This window comes from Crinia signifera, chromosome 1, assembly GCF_055691185.1.
Source record: "Crinia signifera chromosome 1, ASM5569118v1, whole genome shotgun sequence".
Classification (NCBI taxonomy): Eukaryota; Metazoa; Chordata; class Amphibia; order Anura; family Myobatrachidae; genus Crinia; species Crinia signifera.
The window spans coordinates 419,879,166-419,891,360 of record NC_139217.1 but is presented as its reverse complement, the minus strand read 5'-3'; the positions used below and the strand labels follow the sequence as shown (position 1 = coordinate 419,891,360).

The 12,195-nt window shown below is 47.4% G+C and overlaps 1 protein-coding gene across 2 annotated transcripts in view; it reads left to right on the top strand.

Annotated features, from left to right (window-relative positions):
- ATG10 (autophagy related 10) overlaps positions 1–12,195 on the top strand; it is a 138,094-nt gene that overhangs the window by 27,166 nt on the left and 98,733 nt on the right. The window contains exon 1 of one of the 2 annotated variants that reach the window (XM_083151846.1): positions 9,138–9,211. The exons of the other annotated variant lie outside the window; for it this stretch is intronic. Coding sequence (XP_083007972.1) covers positions 9,154–9,211 — 58 coding nt within the window. The 5' untranslated portion in view covers positions 9,138–9,153. Of the gene's footprint in view, positions 1–9,137; positions 9,212–12,195 lie in introns of those variants that run through there. 2 annotated transcript variants of the gene reach the window in all.

The window sequence follows — 12,195 nt, the reverse complement described above, 5'->3', positions numbered from 1 at the left end:
TAGGAGAATCCGAATTTTGCAGGAAATAGTGATTGTCTGTTATCTGCTTGTATCTCTTCCAGGATAGTAAAATCATTTACCCAAGATTATCATATCAATTTAAATATATCACACTATAGTGGTGAGCTTATCATATGCTTAGGATATAACTAATTTATACTGTATATACAGTAGTCTTCTCACCAAATGAATCAAAGGTGCAGTATTACTTCATTTGTCGTTTGTGACATGAAAAACATATGATGAGACAGTAATGTGTTCCTTATTAAGTTTCTAAAGGGATAGCTATAAAAACAGACATTTTAGAATAGGACACATAGGGGGAAATTTACTAATATGAATTCGTAAAAAATAGGTGTATTCGTAGGCAGAAATACACCTATTTTTTACACATTTATATTTTCGGGATTTACTATCCCGAAAATACAGCAATTCATATTCCTAAAGATGGCACATTCGTATTTGTATTTACAAATACGAATGTCTACACCATCGATAGAATACGACAGGAATCACCATTCAAAAGAATGGTGGTTCCTGATTTACTAAGCAGCCGTACTGATAATACGGCTGCTAATTGGTGTAACAGCCACGAAAATATGGCAGGAAAATACACCTTGATTGTCCTGTCGTATTTGGCTTTAGCCTGCACGGATCAGTCAGATCCGTGCAAGCTTTAGTGTAAAAAAAAAATGGAAAAATAAATAAATTAAAAAAAACAGCGTGGGGTCCCCCCCACAGCCGTAACCAGCACCAGGCTGAAAGAGCCGGGGCCGGTAATTAAAAATCAGGGAACCCGACAAATAGGGGTTCCCCGATTTTTAACAACCAGCCCCAGAACTGAGAAGAGGTGCAGGGGGGCCCCTAGTCATTTTGTCCCCCGTATTTTGGGAACCAGCCCCGGACCTGGAGCCTGGGGCTGGTTGTTAAAAATCGGGGAACCCCTATTTGTCGGGTTCCCTAATTTTTAATTACCGGCCCCGGCTCTTTCAGCCTGGTGCTGGTTATGGCTGTGGGGGGGACCCCACGCTGTTTTTTTTATTTATTTATTTTTCCTTTTTTTTTTACACCTTGCAGCCTGCACGGATCAGTCAGATCCGTGCAGGCTGCAAGGTGTAAAAAAAAAAGGAAAAATAAATAAAAAAAACAGCGTGGGGTCCCCCCCACAGTATTAGCGGCCTTATATATGGCCAGCTAATACGAATTAGTACGTTACAAAGTAGTCGTATATGACTGCTTTGTAAATCCCCCTCCGGAACACGACAAAGCATACGACTGAAACAGTCGTATGCAGTCGTAGGAAAAATACTAATACGAAAAACTAGGTTTTTCATATTAGTAAATTTCCCCCTTAACGTATGTGTAGTAAATGGATTGAGTACAAAATATTAACATTAGTCATATAACACAAGGCCATAATGTTGACATTCATCATGTAGTGTTGAAATGTTGACATGTTAGACTGTTGGCATTTCGTCCTGATGGCCAAGCGGTCACTTAACTTCTCCTGGCAGCTCCAGCGGTGTCCTCCATGTGTCGGCAGTCACGTGATCATTGGGAAGATTGCAGCTTACTGAATCCCAGGGCTCCGGGATAAAGACAGGACAGTCGGCTGACGTCATGTGATGTCAGCCACCTTTCCCCAGCACACTGCGTGCATTTGCACTACTGCATTTGCATGGGAATGCCTAGAGTCTGCATGGAGATGCCAGTGGCATAACTATAAAATGTGCTTCCCCCTGCCTAAATAGTTTCTGGCGTCCCCCCTCCCTCTCCTCTAATGTCCTATCAGATTCAGGCTTCCTGTTACCTTTTGTTTAGTGGCGTAGCTAATAATTCTGCGTGCGGCCGTTACCTCAGCCGCGATTGTGCTGCCAGTGGAGGGGAGCCAGGGTGCAGCGGGGTGTGTGTGTTACCTCCTGCCGCATCCGTCTGCGCCTGGTCCCGGCTCTACCGGCTACTGCTGCTACTGAAAAGTGACACTTGGAAAATGAAAAGTGAGAGACGAAAAACTGTCTGCAGTATGGGGGCAGCCATTTTCAGAGTGTCACTTTTTGTACTAGCGGCGCTGCAGCAGTACCCGGGAGAGCTGGGACCCGGCCCAGGCGCTGGCAGCAGAAGGCAGTGAGTAGTAATAATAGTCCCACAGCCCCCTCGGCGCCCACACCCCCTCAGCGCCTCCCCGCCACTGCGGGGGCTGCAGGGCTATAGTTAGGGCACTGCTTTTGTTGACGCAGCCAGCACTACCCATTGAAAGGGTGGATGAGCGGGCTATGGAGGTAGGGAGGATGGGCAGTCGGCACGCTACGGAGGGAGGGAGGATAGGCGGGCGGCAGACTATGGAGGGAGGATGGGTGGGCGGCACGCTACGGAGGGAGGGAGGATGGGCGGGCGGAATGCTACGGAGGGAGGATTGGCGGGCAGCAGACTACAGAGGGAGGGAGGATGGCCGGGCGGCAGACTACGAAGGGAGGGAGGATGGGCGGACGGCATGCTTCGGAGGAAGGGAGAATGGGCGGCCAGCACACTACGAGAAGAGGGAGGATGGGTGGGCGGCACACTACGGAGGGAGGATGGACGGCACACTACGGAGGGAGGGAGGATGGATGGCACACTACGGAGGGAGGGAGGATGGGCGGGCAGCACACTACGGAGGGAGGGAGGATGGGCGGGCAGCACGCTGTGGAGGGAGGATGTCCTTCTATTCAGCGCCAGCGGCTGTCAATGCCTGTTCCCGAGTGGTGCAGTACTGCTTGTCCAATGTGGCAGCAGCCGTGGCTCAATTATTTTCGGCACCCAGGCAGACCCTGCTGGCTCTGGCTCCTCCAAGCCACCAGCATAGTTACGCCACTGGGGGACGCCCATGAAATGCTTTATGAACACATACAGTATATACAGCTGTTCTGCAACAAGGAAAAAGAGGATTGCCTTGGCTATGAAGTGCCACCAGTGAACTACTGAAGACTGTTATCTTTTGTTGACGCAGCCAGCACTACCCATTGAAAGGGTGGGTGGCACTACAGAGGGAGGGATGGGTGGGCGGCAGACTATGAAGGGAGGGATGGGCAGGTGGTATGCTAGGGAGGGAGGATGGGCGGGCGGCAGACTACGGAGGGAGGATGGACGAGCGGCACGCTATGGAGGGAGGGAGGATGGGCGCATGGCACACTATGGAGGGAGGAAGGGTGGGCAGGCGGCACGCTACGGAGGCAGGGAGGATGGGCGGGCAGCATGCTACGGAGGGAGGATGGGCGGGTGGCAGACTACTGAGGGAGGGAGGATGGGCGTGCGGCACGCTACGAAGGGAGGGAGGATGGACGGGCGGCAGACTACGGAGGGAGGGAGGATGGGCGGGCGGCATGCTGCGGAGGGAGGGAGGATGTCCTTCTATTCGGTGCCAGTGGCTGTTAATGCCTGTTCCTGTATCGCCGAAGAAAATGTGCCTGTATATTTAGGTTATGTAACTGCTATAACTTAATAAAAATGACTCTATTTAAAAAAAAAAAGTTCTTTGTAAATAGCAACCATTAAACAAAGTTAGGTACACAGGAGTGCAATATATGCAGTACTTGATAATGTCTTCTAAGTTTAGCTTTAGAACTCTAGAATATTATAAAGCCAATTTCTTCACAGATCAGTCACTGCCTTTGAATTAGGCTGCACTTCTGTCAGACATTCCTTATCATATGGCTCAGATAAAATCAGCTGTTGTTGAGAATGGAGGTATATCTCTGCGTACTAGTACAAAAGAAGCAAAAGTTTAAGACTTTATTAAAAGAATGGAAACATTTGGTGAGGTTACAGCTGTATCTACTACATCTATTACAAAACATGCAACATGATACAGGTTGAGAATCCCATATCCAAAATGCTCAGGAACAAAAACATTTTGGATAATGGATTATTCTGCGTTTAAGAATATTTTTGGTACTTGTTTCCTAGCATGGCGCCCACTAAGCAAATAGCTTAGTGGGCTATTTTGCATATGAAAATTGCATCGCATCACGTACCGTGTATAGTGCTGCGCGATGCGTGCGATGCCCATGTTAAGTGCACAGGAGTGCTTATACAATGAAATATCGCATAGGATCGCATGGCACCAAATGCGATGCGATGCGATATTTCATTGTACAAGCACCCATGCCATGAGATGTGATGGGTGCTTACTATGAGATGTGATGCAATGTTGTTTTGCTTCACCCCCAGTATCCACGCCACCCCAAAGCGTGGCGAGCACAGCAAGCAACCATTGCTGTACTGTTGCAACAAACGCCAAAGAAGAACAGCGAGACATGAGCTGAAATCATATCGAATCGAGTTCATGTGGCAAAAGACATTAGGAGCTGAGGAGCCTTTTGAACGCATTGTGGAACCACTTAAACTGCTCCCCAAGGACGATTAAGTGTGTTTAAATTTGTAGATTATTATTGTCTTCTTAAAAGTTCATGTTTTCTTAATATTATTATTAATTGTTCTAATCGATGTTATTAATTATTTATGATTATTTCATGAAATTATTTAAGTAAATATCAGTTTAGCGTTAACTGCATCATTACTGTGTCAGATAAATGATAATGCAGGTGTGAAAGTGTTCCTAAAACACCTCCACTATCCATGCCACCCCGAAGTGTGGCGAGCCCCGCGAAGGGCGGCGGAACGCGTCCTACGACCTTTTCATACCTCCACTGTCCACATTGGCGTGGAGTTGATTTTATATAGTGTGGTGAGAGCAGCGAGCCACCGAGCCCGAAGCGTGCCCAGCGAGGGGACGCGGAATACATGCAAACTAATCCGCGTGCGCTCGCCACGCTTTGGGCTCGGTGACTCGCCACACTATATAAAATCAACTCCATGTCAACGTGGATAGTGGGGGTATGAAAAGGTCGGAAGACGCGTTCCGCCGCCCCTCGCGTGGCTCGCCACGCTTCGGGGTGGCGTGGACAGTGGAGGTGTTTTAGGAACACTTTCACACCTGCATTATCATATATCTGTCAGTAATGACTCTGTTAACGCTAAACTGATATTTACTTAAATAATTTCATGAAATAATTATAAATAATTAATAACATCGATTAGAACAATTAATGATAATATTAAGAAAACATGAATTCTTTCGGAACTGACCGAACGCCACGCCGTGCGGACATTCTAAGAACACACGCCCACAGGTTGTCCGCATCCCTTCGGACGGACTCACTAAGAAAGGGGAGTGTCTTCGGACTTCATCCAAACGTGTGTGTGCGGTGGGAACACAAAGATTTTGCACGGGCTTACCGCATTCGAACGGACGGGAAGCTGGCCGTACGCACAGATTTGGTGTATTTCCGCAAACCTCACTACTCTATTTGGAACTCATGCATCTGCAACATGACACACTTATGCAATTAGCCAACTTCATAAAAAATGGTTTATTTGTAAATGTAATCAATTAATTCCTAATTGATACTTAAACACATTACTAGCACTTTCGATTAACCCTTACACCATGTTAAGTGGTATTACTTCATTGTTGCCCCTTTACCTGTCTTAGTGGTTCCAATTGAACCTGTGAAAAGAGTGTAATTAATCACTAATCCGTAGAGGAGTGGATTGTATTGTGGTCAGCTGAGAGTGCTTCAGGTGCGGGCGTACTAATTGGGCGAACCGAATGCCTAGCGCATGAACAAGTGATCTCCGCAAACTGAAACTTGCTTATGGACACCGCATATTTCATGCATGTTGGTTCACTTGCAGTCGGTGTCCTGTCTGAATGCACGCCTACCACAGTTTGTGCACTCTGACGTGTAAGCCCAGATTTATGCCCAGTTTTGAAACCGCGCCCTTGTGTACGCCCACATGAGGCCCATATTTCCCGAGCCAATTCGGTGCACATTTCAGGACAGTCTTGGTGAGAACGAGTGCGGAGACACTACGTTGCACATGCGCATAGTGTTGCCTATGCATGCGCAGACGGCTAAAATGCGCCCTCCGAAAGAATGCGGAATGGACCACACCAAGCAGAATAAGGCCCTAAGTGGTTCCACAATGCGTACAAAAGGCTCCTCAGCTCCTAATGTCTTTCGCCACATGAACTCGATTAGATATGATTACAGCTCATGTTTCGCTGTTCCTCTTTGGGGCTTGTTGCGCCATTTACATTGGCCACACAATCTCTCAATAGTTTGCGTGTGCACCCCTGTTGCTGGGTCAATGAAATTGTATCTGTGATTGACAGTAAAATGGTGGTATCCTGCCAGTTCTAACTGTTGAGTGCTATATGCCCTCCAGCAGTCTGTATACACATTTGTACCCGGCTCTATATTATGGAATGCAGTTCATCAATGTGGTCGCATCACGGTTGGCCACCATTTCCACAAAACACTGTCCACTTTCCCGGCATATACCACCAAAAACCCACTCTGTCCAGCATTATTTTTGCGCTTGACAAATAATGTTTTGTCACATTCCACAATCATTCCTGGTCCACCGATGTGGCGCTGTGGCTGCGCCATTATATCAAGGGCACATGCCTCCCGCACCCAGCGGTTGTACAGCACTGTGGTTTTTTGGGGATGTGGACCTGCTGCGCACAATACTCTATAGACGTCAGTTCCTGTGTCCACGTGTACAAGAAATGCACCAACTTAATAAATGGTAAGCGGCAGCCTGGGAACCAGTGCGCTTTTCTTAGGCTCACCATAAGTCGGCAGACTTTTACGTGGCCCCGCCACATCGCCTCCTTAACTGAGAGGCGCATTATGTGCCCATTTGCTCAATTCTGCGCGACTGGAAGAAGTCCGTGGTCTTGAAAAAACCTTATGGCCTTCTCCTCGGACTGAGGCAACATAAATATGTCTAATGATGCTGCCATGTCAATAGATTTCAATATCAGATGAATAAAACAGAAGGAGCTCTGAGTGATGCTTCCACTACTCACAGAAAATCACCTCAGAGTGATTTCTGAGAGAATCCAACAGGGGGCGGGAATGACAGTGAGCGGGAATGGGATGGGTACTGAAATCGCATTGCATGCCTCTATAACGCGGCATGCAACGCGATTTCAGTACGGTACCGTATGTAGAAAATCTAGGAGCCGTGCTAGGAAACAAGTACCATCTTTTTATATTTCAGTGAGGTGTGTTGAGGACTGGACCCAGGTGTGAACACAAAAGGCATTTATGTTGTATAAACACATCAGCCACATGAAAGTCACACAAATATATTAAACAAAGGAGCCAATTCAGACAAGTTTGTGCATGTGCGATTATGTGCATGTGGAAACCCCAGGAGTGAACGGCATGGGCAAATTTCATACTCGCCGAGCCGTTCGCTCCGGGAAGGGAGGGCTGGGGGCACAATAGCCATTCGGCCAGGCAGTGTTTCTATGTTCGCAAAGGCTGCGAACATACAGAGCCTAGAGAACAGGTCTAAATCAGCCCCAAAGTGTGTGAATTATGTCAGGCACTGAAGTTTTGAAGGTACTTGTTTCCTAGCATGGCCACAATCATTAACATGGCCCCGCGTGCATTAACATGGCCCCCGACGCGATGGACGCGATTTTGCCATAGGCTTCAATGTTAAAATATTTTTAACATTGAAATTGGGAGCATCGCTTCAGTCTTGTGCCATTATAATGGCACAAGATGAGATGGACTTGATTAGTCACCCCACAACCCCCATTGACGCCAACCCAAAGCGTGGCGAGCGCAGCGAGCCCGCGAGTGGCGTCAGTGTGCGTCCTCCGACCTTTTCATACCCCTACTATCCACGTCGGCGTGGAGTTGAGAATATAAAGTGTGGCGAGCCCGAGCGCAGCGAGCCCCGCGAGGGGACGCGTATACCTGTGAAGCGCGGAGCTGCGTATACCTGCGAAGTTCATTATCTTGCACATAGTAGTGGCAGATACAGATGTCCCCAGTAGTGCCAGTTACATATAATGTCCCCAGTAGTGCCAGTTACATATTATGTCCCCAGTAGTGCCAGTTACATTGCATGTCCCTAGAAGTGCCAGTTACAGATCTTGTCCCAGTAGTTCCAGTTACATATCTTGTCCCCAGTAGTGTCAGTTACATATTATGTCCCCAGTAGTGCCAGTTACATATCTTGTCCCCAGTAGTGTCAGATACAAATGTCCCCAGTAGTGCCAGTTACATATTATGTCCCCAGTAGTGCCAGTTACATATAAACTGCACAGTAGTGGTTACATATCATGTCCCCAGTAGTGCCAGTTACATATCATGCCTCCAGTAGTGCCACTTACAGTAATATCATACCCCCAGTAGTGCCAGTTACATATCATGTACTCTGTAGCGCCAGTTACATATCATGTCCCCAGTAGTGCCAGTTACAGATCTTGTCCCCAGTAGTGCCAGTTACATATCATGTACCCTGTTGTGCCATTTACTTATATTGTCCCCAGTAGTGCCATTTACTTATCTTGTCTCCAGTAGTGCCAGTTACATATCTTGTCCCCAGTAGTGCCATTTACTTATCTTGTCCCCAGTAGTGCCATTTACTTATATTGTCCCCAGTAGTGCCATTTACTTATCTTGTCCCCAGTAGTGCCAGTTACATATCTTGTCCCCAGTAGTGCCATTTACTTATCTTGTCCCCAGTAGTGCCATTTACTTATATTGTCCCCAGTAGTGCCATTTACTTATCTTGTCGCCCAGTAGTGCCAGTTACATATCATGCCCTGTAGTGCTAGTTACATAAAATGTACCATCAGTAGTGAGCACACTGATAGCAACCCCTAGTCTAAATTAAAGAGAGAGAGAGAAAAGAGAGATAGGCGATCAACAGAGGTACAGAAGAGAGGATGGGGTGCTGGTTCAAAAAAATTAAAAAAAGTTACTGTAATACAAATTTTAAGTAAACCTGAAAGTCGTACTACAATTTATTTTCCCCTTGTACTTCAAGTTAGACTTGTCCTGAGCGTGTGTTATCTCCCATCTGAATAAGTCCTCAATACAAGTTGTCCATTTAATACAGTGTTAGTATAACGATTAGACTCTAATGCTTGTTATACTGTACCTTTTGCATTGCTACTAAAGCTCAAGTACATCTACATCTCCCATATTCTAAGTACTACGGTAGTGCATCCTGCGGGCGGCAGTATGCAGTGTATTACGGTAGCGTGTAGTGAGGGATGCTGGGAGAGACTGTGAGTGTAGCATGGTGTGTGCAGCAACAGCAGCAGCAGCAGCAGAGAGACAGAGCAGGAAGTCGTCATGTGAGTGCTCTAGGTGCAGTGTGTCAGGGGATGTGACTGTGATGTATCCTTGTTTAAATACTGCAGTATTACAGGTGCAAATGAGAAAACACAGAGACTTTACATGAACTTATGTTACTCTGTATGATGCCCCTACTAGATGCATAGTACAGTGTTGCCAATGTCCTCAGTAATTTAAGGAAGGAAGTGCACTGGCTGCTTACAGCAGAGCATGGTTTGGGCAGAGACATGCTACGAAAAACAGGTGTAAATGATGACATAAGAATTAAGTATTAGTAGCAGCCAATCATTTATTTGGTAACTGATACATTATACCATCAGTTAGTAAATTATAGGGGAAGATTAAAAAAAAGATTCTGAAGAAGACAGTTGGTGATGTTTCCCATAGCAACCAATCAGATTCTGTTTATTGTTTTATTTATTTGGCAATAGCAAAATTATAGAATGTGCTTGGTTGCTATGGGCAACACCAGCACATTTTTAGGAGCTTTAGTAAATTTACTCGTTGGTGTCGCAGGCATGTGTCAGATAAAGAACACACAATACACAGAGTCCTAAATTATGGAGACTATAGATGACTAGAAGATGATGATGATGCTGCTATCTATCATATGGTAATCTGAATGGTATTTTATGACATTTGATTGGGTGTGAGCCTTGTTATGTGCCACTGTAATAGCTCATTTGCTGCCCCTGATCTCTAATCTCAGAGCAAGTGCATCATTTACGTACACTTTCTTGTGGGGTGGGCTTGTGGCTAATTGAAATGACCCCAAAATCTCTATAATTAAAATTATAGGTAAGTGGTCAACAACCTTAATTGGGGTGTGAGCTACTTGAAAAAAAATGAAGCCTCCTGAGGAGCAACTACAGCAGGGGTGTCAAACTCAAATTCATCGGGGGCCGCATCAGCAGTTTGGTCACCCTCAAAGGGCCGGTTGTATCTGTAGGCCCCCCTGTATAATTATAATGCCATGACACCACAGGCTGCTCCCCCTGTATAATATAAAATGAAGGCCATGACACCACAGGCTGCTCCCCCTGTATAATAATAATGCCATGACACCACAGACTGCTCCCCCTGTATAATATAATAAAAGTAATGCCATGACACATAAATGATTATACAGGAGGAGCAGCCTGTGGTGTCATGGCATTATTATTATACACGGGGACACCTCAGGAAACAGCAGATATATATATTTTTTTTATTGTGAGTGTGATCCTCATCCTCACTTAATGTTTCTCCGTCTGTCCTGCAGCTGCTGCGGCTTCCAGCTTTTCTTCACTGCTTGCTGCGGCCACACTGTCCCCGACTCCCGGTCCAGCTTCCCTGCCTGCTCCTACTTCTCTACAGACGCATGGGCGGGCGGCGTCATCGTCATGACGTCCCCACCCAGTGTCTGTCACTGCCGGGCATCAGAGGGAACAGGCGGCCGGGTCCTCCTCCACGTAGCCGTGGAGGCCGGTGGCCATGTTTCTGTAGCCGCATACATATGTGCCTACAGGATCATGGCCTCCGACAGTGGAGGAACAGGTAAGGCGGCCGCGGACGCGGCCCGCAGCACTCCTGCTTTAGACACACTGCCCCTGCATGCTATCTCCTTGCGCGGGCCAAATGACAAGGTCTGGCGGGCCGGATTTGGCCCGCGGGCCTTGTGTTTGACACCCGTGAACTACAATGTTTGAAGGAAAAAAAATCTATTAGGTTCTCAAGTGGTCTATGTACCTGTATGGCCGGCTTCCATCCCTTGCCCACAACATTTATCTGACCACCTTAAGTTCTGCAATGTTTAGTCACTCCTTCAGCTCCCTCTTTATACCACAGTGACTTCCATCGATCTTCCTGCTTACCTCTGCTGTGGGAGTGCCAGCTCTGCTGCTTTCTCCCGCTGTTGGTGTGCATCCTTGTAGTTGTAGAGGATCATGGATCTCCAGTGGGCTTGAGCTTCATAACGAGTGTGTGACGTTAGTGAAAATACATACTTCTTTGGTGCTGCTTATGGTCTGCATACATTAAGGCAACTTCTCCCCACGGAGAAGTCACACAACGCAGTGTCTACTTGAGCTGCCCGGGATCGCATGCGGTCCTATTGCACGCAAGGTACTCTTTACCTAGAAGGGCGCCCACGATTTTGATCATGGGCATCGCGTCGGTCGCATCGCATGCGACCAAAAAATCGCATGCGACGCGATTACCGCGATTTTACATAGGGAACAATGTTAAATGGGTCAATTGACCCGATTTAACATTGGGAACAATGTTAAATGGCCCACAGACCCTAAATAGCCAACCTGTGCCCCCCCAATTGTTAACGCCACCCCACGATCAACGTGAACCCGAAGCGTGGCGAGCGGTGGCGGTACGCGTCCTCCGACCTTTTCATACCCCCACTATCCACGTAGGCGTGGAGTTGAGAATAGATAGTGTGGCGAGCGGACGCGGATACCTTCACAGGTATACGCGTCCCTTCGCGGGCTTCACATGTATCCGCGTCCCCTCGCGGGGCGCGCTGCGCTCGCCACGCTTCGGGCTCGGTGGCTCGCTGCGCTCGCCACACTATTCTCAACTCCACGCCGACGTGGATAGTGGGGGTATGAAAAGGTCGGAGGACGCGTACCGCCGCCGCTCGCCATGCTTCGGGTTCACGTTGATCGTGGGGTGGCGTTAACAATTGGGGGGGCCCAGGGTGGCTATTTGGGGTCTGTGGGCCATTTAACATTGTTCCCTATGTTAAATCGGGTCAATTGACCCATTTAACATTGTTCCATATGTAAAATCGCGGTAATCGCGTCGGTCGAATCGCATGCGATTTTTTTTGGCCGCATGCGATGCGACCGATGCGATTTACATTTTAACATGGTTTTCTATGTAAAATCGCGGGCATCGGTCGCATTGCATGCCATTATAATGGCATGCGATGTACATGCGATGCCCGTGATGGGCGCCCTTCTAGGTAAAGAGTACCGCATACAATATTGCT